General features: G+C 35.8%; 1 protein-coding gene across 1 annotated transcript in view; it reads left to right on the top strand.

The window, feature by feature from the left end:
• Nucleotides 1-16,338, top strand: part of RNaseZ (ribonuclease Z) — an 85,598-nt gene that overhangs the window by 36,180 nt on the left and 33,080 nt on the right. The window contains exons 6-8 of the mRNA XM_089086292.1: nt 75-452; nt 2,789-2,813; nt 11,188-11,430. Of these exons, the coding sequence (XP_088942418.1) occupies nt 75-452; nt 2,789-2,813; nt 11,188-11,430 (646 nt within the window). The remainder of the gene's footprint in view (nt 1-74; nt 453-2,788; nt 2,814-11,187; nt 11,431-16,338) is intronic.

Raw genomic sequence — 16,338 nt, 5'->3', positions numbered from 1 at the left:
TTCCAGCACTAACAGTGGACTGAAACAGCTTCAAAATATTCTGAGCTTTGAACTCGTTTCATATGCTCCTTCAGTTTTTGAGCTCAGGGATTCTACGTTGGCGCGTCAAAGTGGTGTTAAGTCTTGACTTTCTGAGAGAGGACAGTGGCTTGTGTGAATGGCCTGAAAACCCAAACTTCGAAGAGGAACGTTGCTTGTATGGGCGTCAAGCTTTTTTTATCAACTTCATGCCACTGGCTCACAAAAAACCATCAGCTGAAGATGAAAACGTCGAAATCTATGCCATGCGGTTGTTTAAAGCCGTGTTGAAAGGGATACCTTATACAGCAAGTGAAATTCATATCGTGGGTGACAGGTATGACCGACTGTTTGGACAAACTGATCCAATTGGTGGCAGTATATCTCTGAAGGACTGCAGTGGGTCTCACCAGCTACGTAGCCGCTGCTCGAAAGTCTACTCCTTCTCGACGAGCTCAAAAATTTGGAAACTTGAGAGATTTTTGCAAATACAAAAAGCAAAGAAAATTTGATGAAAGTAATTTATGAAACATGGGAAGCAAATGGATTTGACTATATAAGCAGTTTAACTTCTGCCGACACCTTGCGTGTATGGCTGTCTGGAGGATTTGAAGACAACTGTATGTTTAAGTCATGATGTGGATTCGCTCAGTTTCGAGGAATTTCTGTATAGCACACATGAAGAAGCGGCCACTAGAACGTCTCTGCACGTTGCCTTTTGCTTCAGAAACGGCTTTGAAAGGGTGATCATTTGTGCTAATGATATTGATGTAGTTGTGATACTAGTGGATCAGTTCCCTCGTCTCCTTAACATTTTTCCTGGGGAGAATGTTGTGCCTCAACTCTTCGTGAAGTTTCCATGTTATTGTGTCGCCATTGGTCTTTTGTTCCTGCTGTCTGGAGGATTTGAAGACAACTGTATGTTTAAGTCATGATGTGGATTCACTCAGTTTCGAGGAATTTCTGTATAGCACACATGAAGAAGCGGCCACTAGAACGTCTCTGCACGTTGCCTTTTGCTTCAGAAACGGCTTTGAAAGGGTGATCATTTGTGCTAATGATATTGATGTAGTTGTGATACTAGTGGATCAGTTCCCTCGTCTCCTTAACATTTTTCCTGGGGAGAATGTTGTGCCTCAACTCTTCGTGAAGTTTCCATATTATTGTGTCGCCATTGGTCTTTTGTTCCAGAGAACGGAGAAGCAAACGTTGAACTCCCTGGCGTTCATTCACTGCATTTTGCGGTGTGCCACAGCTATTTATTTTTTCTTTAAAGGAAAACGGAACATTCTTAGCGTCCGCGAAGAAAAGCGGTCTTTACATGGAGATTCAGTGTGAATATGGAAGTTGAGAGATGAAACTTTCACGGGAGCCAGCATGTTCTCCTTCCAAGATGTTGCAAGAAAGCTGATAATCAGCGCTTATGGAATGGATCCTAATCAGTTTTCTCTCAGTGATTTACGAGTACACTTGTACCCTAGTAAGAAGGAGCTGAAAGTCGTTTTCCTACAGAGGGGGGCATTGTAAGCGTCCTTACTATCAGCTTGCAATCTGTAATGCCTCATTGATTGCAAGACCATGTCTGTCAAGCCCTTTGAGTTATGGATGACAATTTTATGGACAAGATATTGCTCCTGTTGTTTAGAGCGCTTCCTCGCTTCCTTCAGGATATTCACAGCTCTTTTGTGAGTGTAGCAAAAAGTGCACCAAGAACTGTAAATGTAGTCTTCGATTTTTTGATGTTTCGTGTGCTTGTGCCGGAAAGTGTGATAATTCGCCCCAAGAAGTATAACATATCCGCAATTCGTGGTTATTTTCTTTAGATTCTCTTTCTTACTCTTTTTTTTCATCAAAGGCTTCATTTCTGCAGCTAATTATTTATTTTGGACGTACTTCTGACAAGGCTAGGATTCAATATATGTGCACTTTAATTTATTCCAAGTGGCTTCTGTTAGGACGCCACTAACGGAATGGAGTTGCAAAGGTATTGTCACCTTCCTGTGCATCCTCAATTGCCCTGTTCCTTCCCCTTTTGAACATAACTCTAATGTAAGTACAGGAAAGTTAGTTTCTGGTGTCACCACTTAGGTATGTTTTAATAATGTGTAGTTAGGAAGCTAGATCTGATTGTGCTCATCATTTTTTCTTTTCTCTCTCGGTACCTTATTCTGCTTCACATTCTATTCTAAGTTCAAACCTCTCATCCAGGTCGAAAAACAGAAAATAAAGCTGATGACGTCATCGATTATGCAAATTAGGAGATATCTTCTTTGGCTCCAAAAAATTCTCTCTGTACCCGCCTATATTCGTTTTCAGCAACCAATACTGCCCCTGATAAATTCCTCAAACCTTCTTTAGCTCGTTGAAGCCTGTGATGTTACAATTTCGTTGGCCAGGTCCCTGACTACAAAGCATACAGTGTCTTAATTAGAGTCACTGGAAAGGGATATGCTTATGCAAGAAGAAAGGGTCAGAATAGATAAACAATTTTCATATCATCTCCATCAAAGAAATTCAAAAATTAATTTTAAGTCTTAGAATATTTTGTTCCAATCATATTGGTTGATAAAGTTTGAAATGTAAGTGTAAGAATGTTTTTAAAGATGCTATTGTAAAAATAGGATTTAAAGTATAAATAGATCACTATGTACAGGGGATCACTGCGTAGGATGGAGAGTGTGTAGAGTAGTGATCAGGATTTAACGGAAAAAAAAATGCATTCTGATTTTTACATTTGTTTATATTAAACATTTTGAATTTTCTCTTCCAGGATAGAGATGCTTCTCCACCATCTCGTAAGTACTTCCTTTTCTATTGTTTTCCTGTCTCCACCTAATATTCCTTGAAAAAAAAAGCCTCCAAGAAAAGTTTCTATTTAACCAGTTTGTATTATACTTTATAGCATAATAAAGGAAGGTGCTGCTTATGGAGCACCTTCTGGCATTAAGGTGCTCATTCGCTTAAAAAAAAGTCCTTCAGAGCCATTGCTTGCGTAAAAGATGTTAAATCGACGTTTCGGTTACTGGAGAAAATTTAAAGGCGGTAAAAGTAGTGAACTTGTTCAACTTATGTTTTAAATACATTTGTGTAAGATAAAATATGTGAGTTTTCTCACAAATGAGGATAGGAGTAGGGAAAAGTGAATAGAGTCTTTAAAAAGTGTCCAAGATTTCTTAGACCAAAATTTTTAGGAGGGCGCGTTAAAATTCTTTCCAGATTACAATCTGGATTTGTATTTCATTTTAATTTGTTTATTTCACCACTCGTTTGTTTTTACTTCTTTTTTCATTTTTTTTTTTTTTTTTTTTTACTTAAATCTACATTTTATTGTTACCTATGGTTAACTGGAACCGATATTAGACCTGTTGTTAGACCCGATGTTGGACTTGCTGTAGGGTCAATCTACGCTAAATCATTACCATGGGAATGGTTCCGACTTTGTTGAAGAAATTCCAATTTGACAACAGACACATTAATTTTCTGGGTGGCCTGGTTACTTTGAAATATTTTCGGGTTTGAAAATGCTATCCAAGCGACGTTTTTCGAAAAGATATATTGAACAATTTAAACTTTTAGAATTTGGTTTGTCTTTTCCAAAACCAAACTTGATTTTTTGTTATAAAACTTTTTTTTAGTTGTCGGCCTATATTTCGTTTTGGCCTAATATGGTAGCTTTTAATTTCTTAAATCAAGAATATTTAACTTTTATGATTACGAATTTAAAACAAATATGTGTACTTAATGTAGGAACCAAAGATGCTCGTGATAATTCTAGCCAGTCTGCGTGTCTGTGTGTGTGTGTGTGGGGGGGGGGGGGTTGTAGACCTAGGAAAAAATGCAGTGGAATAACCCTGTAAAAGTTTGGTAGAATTATTATTCTCAATAGAAGTAGAGCAAGATAAGCGGGCGAAAAAAAGGGTTCTACACTAAATTGATGTTAACCTATCTTTGATTATTATATATTTCGTATCAGGTTATTTAATTCGCTGAATTTTTAACATTTCCGTCAGTTGATTAGTCAATAGATAGTTATAGGTGCCTCCATACCTAAAGTGGCGTGTTTAGGGGAAGGGAGGTAGGCTTGCCAAAAAGTGCGGTCAACTGTATAAAAGTAAATGCTTTGATAGTTAATTTACTGAAAAAAGTGTCTGAAATCACTTTCAACTGTAGTAAACTCCCCCTTGCCTCTACTCAATGGCTTGATAACCCAATCTTCAGAAAAAGAAGTGGCAAAGGTGATCCATATGGTTCCAGAAAAGTGTTCTGTTTTTCTGATTGTTGCGAAAACTTTTGCATATTCTGGTCATCTAAAGGGAGAGATAGGAATGTAAATGACAAGTATGAACCTCTATTTCTGTTGGTGCCCAAGATGTTCTTTGTTTTATCAATAAAAATCATGCAAGATTGCTATTAATTGCTGCTCGGCTTTGACTGAAAAGAAACATTTGACAAAAAAAAAATCAAATACTCAGATGGAATGATTAATATAGTGGTGTAACGATAACAACTTTAATTTTGCTTAGTTCGCACTTGAATAAGTTTTCAGAGTCAAGTGTAATCATCATTAGTATGGATCAATATAGCAAAACTCTTCTGGTGCTTACATCACACTTCATAATGCCTTATAAACATTAACAGTTAATAGTTTTGTTGTGCATAAGTCACTTTTGAGTTTCATATTTTAACATAAACTTAACCCTTTGATGAGGTCCTAAACTAAATAAAATGCGGGTAACAAAAGCTTGAACGAATTAAACAAGATCCTGCTAGAACAGTGTTCTGATTCGAAATTATCGAAGTCAACAGTAAATGACGGATTCTAGCAACTGAAAGAGGCTCAATAAAACAGCAGTAACTGATTAAACAAAAAATAGTAAATAATTGGCTCAGTGAACAACATAAGTGCGCGGTAACCTTGAATTCGGTTTTTCTCCTTCATTAATTTTACTTTGTATTAGAAAAAATGAAAAATGTTTCTTAAAGGTATATATTTTCTCTGAATCAAGCAATATTATGACAAGCCTGCAGCTGTAATTTGTAGCAAAAGGACAAGATACTTATGTCATTGCATTCTTTAGTCTGAGATTTGTCCATTCGCCGACCCAAAATTATTATATTGTTTAGACTATTTTTTAAAGAAGGATTTTAATTTGCTTAAAAATGATTGCTTAAACTTCCTTAATTATTTTTGTTAGTTATCAAACTTGCCTAAACTTTCCTGGATAATTTTCCTTTTTGTCGTGCATTTCAAACAATTTTCAACGTATGTTTAATCCGAAGAACCCTGTACACCCTATTTCAAAAATGTTATTCGGTAGATGGTACTGAATTTCAGCTGTGGAGCAATAGTAAAATTTTCCTTTTTTGTTGCTTCGCAAAAACTATAGGGGAGCAGGAAAATAACATAATAAAACTAGCACAGGCAACATAAGCCTTAAGGATGGAAAATATCTTTTTAATCTGGAATACTTGTGTTTCAGAGAATTACAAATTGGAATTAAAAAGAATAAAACGAGTAAAAGAGAATTATTAAATAGTGTATTCTTAAAAAGGGGTTAGTAACCGAATTAGCCATTTCACTTGCTAATTGTATCTGAATCATGCTATTTATCGCGCCCATGTTGCTCAAAAACGGCTTTATAAAGCGTTGTTGGCAGTCCTTTTTCTCTTTTAATTACACTGTTGTGCGTGTTTTTCTGTTTTGCTTCTCTTTTTCGTCTTTTATATGGTCTATCTTTGCAAAGTCAAAAGTGCATGCCGAAAATCGCAAGCCGTCTTCTATGTGTCCTTTTTCATGGAGTGTCTTGTATAAATAGCACAGTAAATAGTATAGTATACAGTATGTAGACTATTATGTAGTAAATATAGTAAAGTATAAAAGAAGACGTTTTATGGTTGAGGCCAGTATTCTATTTTTAATGATTACTTGACCTTTGTCACTGCCATTATTAACCTTTACCTTTTGCTGCTTCGATGTATCCCTTTTTGGAAGAGAGTTTGACAAGGAGCAGTTTTGTCTCCTAGTTGGCAATTGGCAATTCCTAGAATACTTCTCGAATACCTCCAACTTATTTCTATGGTTTAGCTATCGTTCAATTCCACACATATGCTGAAGAACATCTTTTATAGGTAGATCTAAACATAGTCTTTCAAATTTAGTAAGTTAAATAAGTGAGGCATTTCCACGTATTTTTACCTGAATGTAGATAACTGCGAGCATCTTTCTTTCTGTTCCTTTCCCCTTTCTTCGTCTCCTCTTCTCCTTCTTGTAAAAACCTTTGCCTCCTCTTGACTGTAAAATTTTTTTGTCCCTTCTGTCGTACCTTTTTGCTGGCTGGGCATTAATATTACTACTGATTCTACTGGTTCATTCCGTTCACGTCTAGTTTCTGACTCTAGGTTGAAGATTAGGGTTGGTTAGTCAAAGATTGTTGGTAATAGAGGACAACATAACTATAAAGCTCTGTGCAAATTATTCTCTGCTAATTATGAAATTTCAGTTTTAAATCTTTCCTGGTTTCACTCACTTTTAAAAAAGAAAGATCTTTTTTCAATTCGCATTCAGTATTTGTGTTTCTATATATTTGCTTTTCTTTGGCCTTGGTACTATAAAAGAAGGATATCACAAGAATTTAGAATAAACGATGTTTTTAGAAAAGCTGCTGAGGCGAGAAGAAGGCTGTCAGACATGGACGCCCATAAGGGGGCAAGGGGGGGGGGGCTTTTGCCCCCCCCTGGCTGAATGACGGTGTCATATATTTGTATTAATTTTAAAAAAAACTTTCCACAGAATAAGTTTTCAAAGAAAAGTAAAGAGCTCTATTAAGCCAAAAATGGGCAGAAAAAAAAGTCAAATAATCTTCCAAGCGTAAAACTACCACAAATCATATTCAAAAAATAAATGAAACCCAAAACGAACAAAAATTAGAATAACTTGCCGATTCAAACTCAAAATGAGCCAAAATTAACATTACTAGGGCTGACAACCCCCATGCCTTCTCAAGACCAGAACATAACTTAAGCTTTACTGAAAAAAAAATGACCGTGGAATGTCAGTTTAATTTACCTATACTATTCATTAAAATAATCAATTCATTAATTCATTAATTAATGAATTAATGAAATAATCAATTCATTAATTCATTGGCATTTACTATTCATTAAAATAAAAAATTGATAAAAAAAAAAGTGAAGAAAAGAAGTTTTTTACTTATTTAAGTAAAAAAAAAGTAAAAACATTTAAACATATTTTGTTTTCGGTAAAGCACAAATTATGGTCTGGTCTTGAGAAGCCATGGGGGTTATTATCCCTACTAATGTTAATTTTTGCTCGTTTCGAGTTTTACACGGCTAAGTATTTTAATATCTATTCATGAGTTTTATTAATTTAATGATATTTTTACGCTTGGATGATTACTTGACTTCATTTCTGCCTATTTTTGGCTTAATAGAGGTCTTTACTTTTCTTTGAAAAGCTTGTTTTGCGGAAAAAGTGTTTTTTAGATGAATTTCTATCCGTTTTTTATTGACAAAGTCATTTTCATGGAAAAGAATAATGTTTTATATTTTTTCTTTTTTTTTCTATACGAATCCATAGTTTGGCATAATTGTGGGGTTTGACATGCCCAATATTCCTAAAGACATAGTTGCTGGACCGTTCTACTATGCTGAACAAAACATTTGTCTCAAAATTTTGACTAGATGTGTTTGGGAAATAAATCGACTTGAGAGACGGGCTGATTTCCCTCCAATCTCTTTTTATTCTTAGAAAGGACCCTAGAACTTTTAAATTTGAATCGAATTAGCTTCTTTAAATGTTTCAATTATATTTCTAGCTATTATAGAGTGGCGCTGCCTATGATATTGCTTATATGCCGTTTTGAAAACCTGCATTTATTCAGTTTTTTCGTTTAATTGGAATGCCCCCTAAACACTTCCTAGAAATTTCACCTTAATACTCTAAGCGTTATTAGTTACAGTAACTGTAGTTGTAGTACTAAAATTAAACACATAGGGCTTTCTGGCTAGTTCACAATCCCCCACAACTTCCTCTTAAAGATCTAACTTAATGATATAAATTGTTCCAGGGACATTTCTTTGTCATCTTTTTGAAAGTTCACATGTTAATAGTTTGTTTTGATTTAGTTCCAAGTCCGCCTAAATATTTCTTATGTTTGATTACTGAATTCATCGCTATATTTTCTTCGGGCTATTGGCTACAAAAGGGCCATCTCACAATTTTTCACAAATATGGTGGAGGAAAAGAGAATACTCGGAAGAGGGGGGGGGTTATTTTCTCTCATCATGCTTTATCGTTAAATGAAACTACAAATACGCATTCCTATTCAAATAAGCCTCCACTAAAGTTCACAAGATCCCCTCTTTATAAAAACCTTACACCCCCCGGGGAATAACTTAAAACCCTTATCCCGCTATTTTGGGGGGTTGTGTTAACTCCAAAGGCCGTGTTATGAGGTCGTCGGACTATTTTTGAACAAATGGCTATCTTAGAGTTTCTATCGAACACATTGGGGGGAAATATGACGTGGGGGGGGTATAGCTGCATTCCGAAAAATTTGAATCTTAAAAATGGCTCTTCAACATCTGATTTCCAATCCAATGAGCTCCTTCCGAAGTGTATACAACCCCCGTTTCCATACAAATTTTAGATGCCCTCGGAGCATACCTTACAACCCTTGCCCTGAGGACTATGAGGGGGTTCTCATCCTCAGACATAATTTCTCAATTTTTAAACTCCGTCAAACAAAATAACTCTCTCGAGATTTTGACTGGAAGTGTTTGGGGACATGATGGGCGTGGGGGGGGGATGACCTTCAATCACTTTTGACTATTAAAGAAGGTACTAGCCCTTCAATTACCAACCGACTGAGCCCTTTTCGAAGTTTCTACGACAACAAATGGTCATCTTAAAATTTCTATCAGATGCGTTTCTGGAAAATACGACGAGTGTGTGTGTGTGGGGGGGGGGAGCTATTTGCCTTCTGATCACTTTAAATATTAAAAAGCGCACTAAAACTTCTGAGTACCAATCTAATGAGCCGTCTTTGAAGTTTATACGACCACAATTTCTATAAAAAACCTTATATGCCCCCAGGGCGTAACTTACAACCCTTGACTTGAGGGCTATATGGGGGCGGGGGGGGGGGGTATCCTCAGAGAAATAATTTCTGGACCTTTCACCTACACTGAACATAATGGCTTTCTCAAAAATTATGATTGATTATGTTTAGGAAATGATTGGTGTATAGGGATGGGGCTGGATGACCTCCAATCACTTTTGACTGTTAAAAAGGACAGTAGAACTTCTGATTACCAATCAAATGAGCCCCCTTCCTATAAATACCTTATAAGAAGTGCCCTGGTCTAAAAAAAAAAATATATTGTGCCCACATCGCTTTTAACTTAGGCAGCGCTATCGCGCTGCCCACGATATTTTGTCTTGAAATTTCAATTATACAGTACTGGAAGTGCTGATTAGACCAGGTAAGCCCCCCTAAAATTCAGTCTCTGGGCGCCCATGATGTCAGATGTTAATTTAAATCAATTGCCAGCTTTCCTTAGTCTTGAATCTGTGCTATCTCTCCCCCCCCCCCTCCCCACAAGAGTTAATCAGAGGACCACTGTCCCAAAGAAATGCTACGAAACATGTTGAAAAATATAGAAATACCTGGACATTTGAGACAAAAAGAAGTGTCCAAAGGGAAATTTACTGATAGGGAGAAAAAAAAAATAAAATTGGATATCTATTATTTGAAAATAATGCTTTTAAAAGCTCGGCATACAACTCATAGAATATAGTCTGCTATAAATTTAAGTAGAAAAGATGTGGTTATTTACTTCTAATATTGCCAAGGGTTTTTTTTTGTCCGGCCTAAAACTTTCTTTATTATTGCCAGTAAGACTAACTGTGGGATTAAATCTTTAGCGTATTAAAAACCACATGAAACAGTTAATTTTGTTGAGACTTGTACTGGAATAACTTGTACGTGTGTGGCTTGTTGTTTGGTTTGGGACGGGGGTCAGTGGTGTGACTCTGTAAGCTCAGCCAGAGTCGACCCAGCTCTAAATGGGTACTTGGAGAAATCTGAGGAAGGTAAATAGGAAGAGTGTGCGAAAGTACAGGATGGCTGGCCAAAGACCTCCCCCCCCCATTGCACTTCCTGGCTGAAGGGCCATGAAATGGATATCAGCACCGCCGGTTTGGACCTTAAGGGTTTAGTATCGTCATACTTACTTACTTACTTTTTGTACTGGAGTAATGAAGACTTACTGTTAGAGTGACTAGAGAGTTACTAGTTACTGTGAAGAGTTAAAATGGGAGTTCAGCCGTAAATATCAAGAAAATGTGTTAAGCTATACAAGTTTTTCAAATGAGCATACCTCTAAAACGTATGATTTCGTCTTACCAATCATTGCTGACAAAAAAAAGAGCTGAAAAATAATTAGCAGTGAAGAGCTCTTGTAATTCGAGATGACATAGAGAAGAGACGCCTCGTAAGCGTTCTCTAGTTGCGTTATAAATGTAATTTGGTAGATGGGAAAGCTGAATCTTTTGATAAAGCTATCAAATGATAGCAAATAGCCGTCTTACATTGAAACACTAAAACCATAGGACTGCAAAAACTATCGTAGTAAAACTTGCACAAAGAAAATGAACCTTCATCAGTATTAAACATATATATTATAAGTAATTTTATTGCGTAGTTCAACAATTCTATTTACCAGTTGACCTTTTTTAGTGCTTTGGCCTAGAGCTGTCACTGACAATTTAAAAATATCTAAAAATTCGTTTGAAAAGTATCTCAAGGTTAACTAAAAAAAGGCCAAGATATTAAGTGATTAAGTACAAAGACATAACATTGGCCAATTGCCATCTTTCCATGATCTTAAATTTGTGATTTTTCCGTAATTCTATTTCTTTTTCTCTCTCTCTCTTGTACTTCACTGTTTCCAGTATTGTAAACATTATTACATTATAATGTCTTAGATAATCTTACATTATTAGCGGGCTAGAAATAAACTTGGCTATTAATATTATTATTAATTATGTGAAATTACTTTCTTTCTTTCTCTTTCTTTCTTTGCAACTGCTGCAAATTCTATTCAACCTCTTTTCATTTCTTTGACTAAACGTAATTATACTTTTAGCTAAAAAACAACGGTTCAAAAACAGTCCACAAGAAGATTTCCTTCAGCTAACTATCTGCTATGAATGTAGCATTCAGCCTAAACCAGGCGCGTTGCGCAGTGAATTGTGTGTCGAACTTGGTGTACCTGCAGGACCATTGTATGGGCAATTAAAATCTGGCAACGATATAACCCTCACCGACGGGAGAATAGTAAGATCGAAAGACGTTTGCTCACCCGAGGAACCTGGTGCTACTTTTTTAAGTTAGTCTCTGTTTTCTTTTCTTTTTTCTGAGTATCTCATATTTCATATTTGCTTTTCCTGTAAAACGTGCTTAATAATCCTTCTTCTGTTTGTATACCTTCTTTCTTCGTTCTTTTTTTAAGCTTCATCATCAAGGTTGTATCCAGGGGGGTGTTGTATCCAGAGGGGTGTTAACGGATTTGAATCTCAGCTCTCGAAAATTGTTGTCCGACCCATTGTGAAAAAGTTACACAAATCCCTATAAACAAATATCTGGTGCGGTTTGGAATTTTTTTTTTTACTTTCTATCCCCACCCCCTTAACAAAAATCCCAGATATTCCCTTATTTTTGCACTCTTTTAAGCAATCTAAAGCCTTTTTGGAGAAAATTTGTTTAAAAAGAATTATTTTTAAATGTATCTACAGGCATTTGGTTTTATCCACAAAACAATATTCCTGTTGTATTCTGCTTAACAAACATTTTGCACTTCTTTATTTTTCTGGCTCAAATTACATCTCAGGCTTAGCTCAATATTACGTATCGCTCAGGTACTGCAAATGAAAAATTTCAAGTACTGTTTTATGGCTGACATTAGCTCTGTAAGGTTGCCTGTGACATAAACAGTATATAAAAATTAAAAATAAACCAATCTATCTTTCCTTGCATTACCTTTCTAATGTTCCATTGATTTTCCTAATCATGTATTTTTGTATCTTTTTTAGCTGAGCTTTAATATGTTTAGTGCTATAAGAAATAAAGCTTCAGATCTGTATAAAGCATCATTTCCTGCTTTGAATGCAGCATTAGTAATATCTGTAATAATTTTTTTTTTGAGAAATTGGTTAGTTTAGTTATTTATTAACATGTGTATAGCTGTATTTGACTTATCTGTATATTTGGGAAACACATATCCTTCTTTCATAAAAAGAGCATAATTTTAACTACTTAGGCGTAGTTAATTACGGTGGACACAGTTTACTTACGCGTTCCGACCCATTCATAATGGCCATGTAGGTAATATTTATCCTATAATCACATTTCATGATGGTTGACTAAAACAAGAAATCAACTCTAAAAATTATGGATACTTTTCGCGTTATCAGAAAGTAACATCTTTTGCGACCTTTGGATGACCTGCTAGAGCTAAATTAACTTGGGATGAGCTATAGAAATAATATGATTCTGACGAACACACCCCCTTCCCCTCTCTCTCTCTCTCTCTCTCTCTCTCTCTCTCTCTCTCTCTCTCTCTCTCTCTCTCTCTCTCTCTCTCTCTCTCTCTCTCTCTCTCTCTCTCTCTCTCTCTCTCTCTCTCTCTCTCTCTCTCTCTCTCTCTCTCTATCTCTCTCTCTCTCTCTTTCTTAGGACTAAATTTCTTTTGACGTCCCTGTATACATTGAACTTTTTTTTTATTATGTGCTAACAAGCACTCACAAATTAGATAGAAATACAAAAATAGTGCAGTAGTTTCTAGTGCTGAGAAGTAAACCTTTCAGTAAAATATTCACACCAATATAAATTGGATTATTTATAAGTTAAATAGATTAGATAAATTAAATAAATTAGGTTATTATGAAATAAAGTAGATGTTTATAGCATAAACAAAAAGATCCTAATAAAAAATGATAATATAATCAACAAAGGAATGCACTATCAATTTTATTTTGATTAAAAAGAACGTAGGCTTGAATAGCGTATAGCCTCAAGTGTGTCTTTTATTTACCTTGATGCGTGTCTCTAATCCTTCATTATTTTCAAAGTATTTACGACTGACTCTATAGTTAGCATTCACCACTCATCATCTCTTACCCAACGATTTTGCAGTTATCAGTTCTCCATTCACATATTAGTTTGAATATGCTTTCACTCAAGCACACTTTCATGCACATAGTCGCTCTTGGCCACGAAGCATGTCTCTTTTTTTCTTTTAATTCCTTTGATTTCTGTACGAGTCCCTTCCTTCAATTTCTCCAATTTCTGTAGGAATTCCCTCCTTTGTGAGGTATAACAATTTGCTCTTAATTCTGTGATTTGCCTATTAATGTATCCATTTTCAAAGACTGCATTCTCTTAAGGGTTTATTTAACTCACTTAAAAATATAAAAAACGTTAAGCCCCAACAGAGATCCGAGCTCGTAAAGTTGGGCATATAAATAGAAGGACATATAAAAAACAAAACATCTCGTCATAATAATAACATTAATAGCAAAAATTAAAATGGGTTATCAAAAAAAAACTCTTAATACAAGACTTATTAAAAAGACTAAATTCTCCTCGATGTCCTCGAACTGAACACCGTATTTTCTTTGCTATTTCTCTTATCTAGGATACCATCGATCTCTTTATTTTATCAACCTGGGCATCAAAGTCTCCTGGAAATAAACCAGGGCAGTAATATACTATAGTTCTATCTGAAACTACTGTTGTTTTCTTTTTCTGCCGGTTTTAGGGAAAATCTATCACTTTGGCTGATACGGTGCACTTTTAGTCAAGCAAAATGAAATTGTTCGGCCATAAAAAAGGTTTTCCTGATAATAATCTGGCTTATATAAACGCTTTAGAAAAAAAAAACTTCCAAAAACTTAAACAGGGAGTGCAAACCATTACATAGAACCTACACATTCTGAATTACTTGACCTTCTTGACTTTGGCCTCTATTGTCCTCAAGGTCGTTTTGGGACTTCTTCTTTCGCCAGTTACGGGTTTCGCTCCTATATGCGCTTCTGTCTTATACCAGGCGGAGAAGGTACAGTAAGTTTATAGGAAAAAGATCCTCTAGAGCTAGTGCTGGCATATAGGGAATCAAATATACCTTGCAGTTGCTAGGTCTTTTTTTCCAGGGACAAGTATCAAGCCTGTCGTCCAATCTTGTTAATGCGGTGGTCGGTCCCTGCTCCCCACATTGCCAAGCAGACTACTAAAGTCGTCCAAACCAAAGAGAGACTTCTTTTTCTTTCTTCGTAGATTCTTTCTTTTGCCTGAATCTTGTTCCGTGGATAATTTCGGAGACCATACTGCCTTTCCATGACGATAAAATAAAAGTTCAAAATAGGGATACAATCCTTTTTAAGGTTTCACCTCCTCCTAATCATGCTATTCTATTTTTTTTTTTTTTTTTGCCTCCCCACCGTAGTAAAATATTTACAGTTATGAATAAATAATGAGACAGAGATAATAGGTCTGGTACTGCTTTTGCAAAGCGTAGACTCTTATTGATAAGAACGCATCTTCAGGTGCGGAAAACCATGCAGTAACCAAGGCGGACCGAGAAATACGTAGAGGCATTAAACTTAATGTTCTGAGGACTCCTTGCTGTCCAGTTGTAAGACCTTCGGCGCTTTGGGTACACCTTAAAAGAGTTATTGGTTCCTGGCCTGCGCAGTTTACTTTCTTTGAAACACTAACATCTTCAATGATTTAAAGAGTATTATAACTATGATAACCGTACTGAAGATGTTTACGACAAATTAGACAATTTGAACTGGACTTGATAGAGCTTTTCGCAATATATCCCCCAGGGTTAACAAAGACGAAATTGGATAACGTAAAATTTATTAATTCAAGCAGGAATGAGGGGATATTTCGACAGGGAACAAGATTCTAAAATAAAAGTTCAAAATAGGGACAAAATCCTTTTTAATAGACAGTGTATAATAAATTTCACAAAAAATACCAGATAATATTTCGGTCACATATACAGTGACCGTCATCCTAGAGATGATGGTCACTGTATATGTGACCGAACTATTATCTGGTATTTTTTGTGAAATTTATTATACACTGTCTATTAAAAAGGATTGTATCCCTATTTTGAACTTTCATTTTATCGTCATGGAAAGGCAGTGTGGTCTCCGAAATTATCTACGTCATATTTATGACGAGGATTTGACCAAAATTGTTTATAAATATATAAACACTCAGAAAAAACATGCAAATGTTATCAACCAACAGGATTTTCTTCTACGATGTAAGAAGATGAGAATTGTGCCACCTTCACTAAAATTCAATTTATATTTGGACACTTTCAAGGAAGAAAAGTTTGAACGAAGCTTACATTTCAAGACTTGAAAAAAAAAAAAAAAAAAAAAAAAAGATGACGGTCACTGTATATGTGACCGAAATATCTGGAATTTTTTGTGAAGTTTATTATACACTGTCTATTAAAAAGGATTTTGTCCCTATTTTGAACTTTTATTTTAGAATCTTGTTCCCTGTCGAAATATCCCCTCATTCCTGCTTGAATTAATAAATTTTAAGTTATCCAATTTAGTCTTTGTTAACCCTGGGGGATATATTGCGAAAAGCTCTGTCAAGTCCAGTTCAAATTGTCTAATTTGTCGTAAACATCTTCAGTACAGTTATCATAGTTATAATACTCTTTAAATCATTGAAGATGTTAGTGTTTCAAAGAAAGTAAACTGCGCAGGCCAGGAACCAATAACTCTTTTAAGGTGTACCCAAAACGCTGAAGGTCTTACAACTGGACAGCAAGGAGTCCTCAGGACCTTAAGTTTAATGCCTCTACGTATTTCTTGGTCCGCCCTGGTTACTGCATGGTTTTCCGCATCTGAATATGCGTTCTTATCAATAAGAGTCTACGCTTTGCTCAAGCAGTACCAGGCCTATTATCTCTGTCTCATTATTTATTCATAACTGTAAATATTTTACTACGGTGGGGAGGCAAAACAAAATAGAATAGCATGATTAGGAGGAGGTGAAACATCCCAAAAAAGTTAAGAAAAACTACATCAGATCTTGCTCCAAGTCTGGGGTAACGCTGTGTTGCTGGCTATGATTTACTTTTTTGATGGGCAACACTCCTCAAATCCCTCTGCCACGCTGTTTCCAGTCACGGTTCTGGCTAGATGAGCTTATGGATGGTGCGCATTACTGCCGCTATGACGCAATGTAGGACAGATTTTCTCCC

This window comes from Artemia sp. Qi Xiang Cuo, chromosome 3 (assembly GCF_049724085.1).
Source record: "Artemia sp. Qi Xiang Cuo chromosome 3, ASM4972408v1, whole genome shotgun sequence".
Lineage (NCBI taxonomy): Eukaryota > Metazoa > Arthropoda > Branchiopoda > Anostraca > Artemiidae > Artemia > Artemia sp. Qi Xiang Cuo.
The sequence above is the reverse complement of the archived record's forward strand: the minus strand, read 5'-3'. Positions and strand labels throughout refer to the sequence as shown.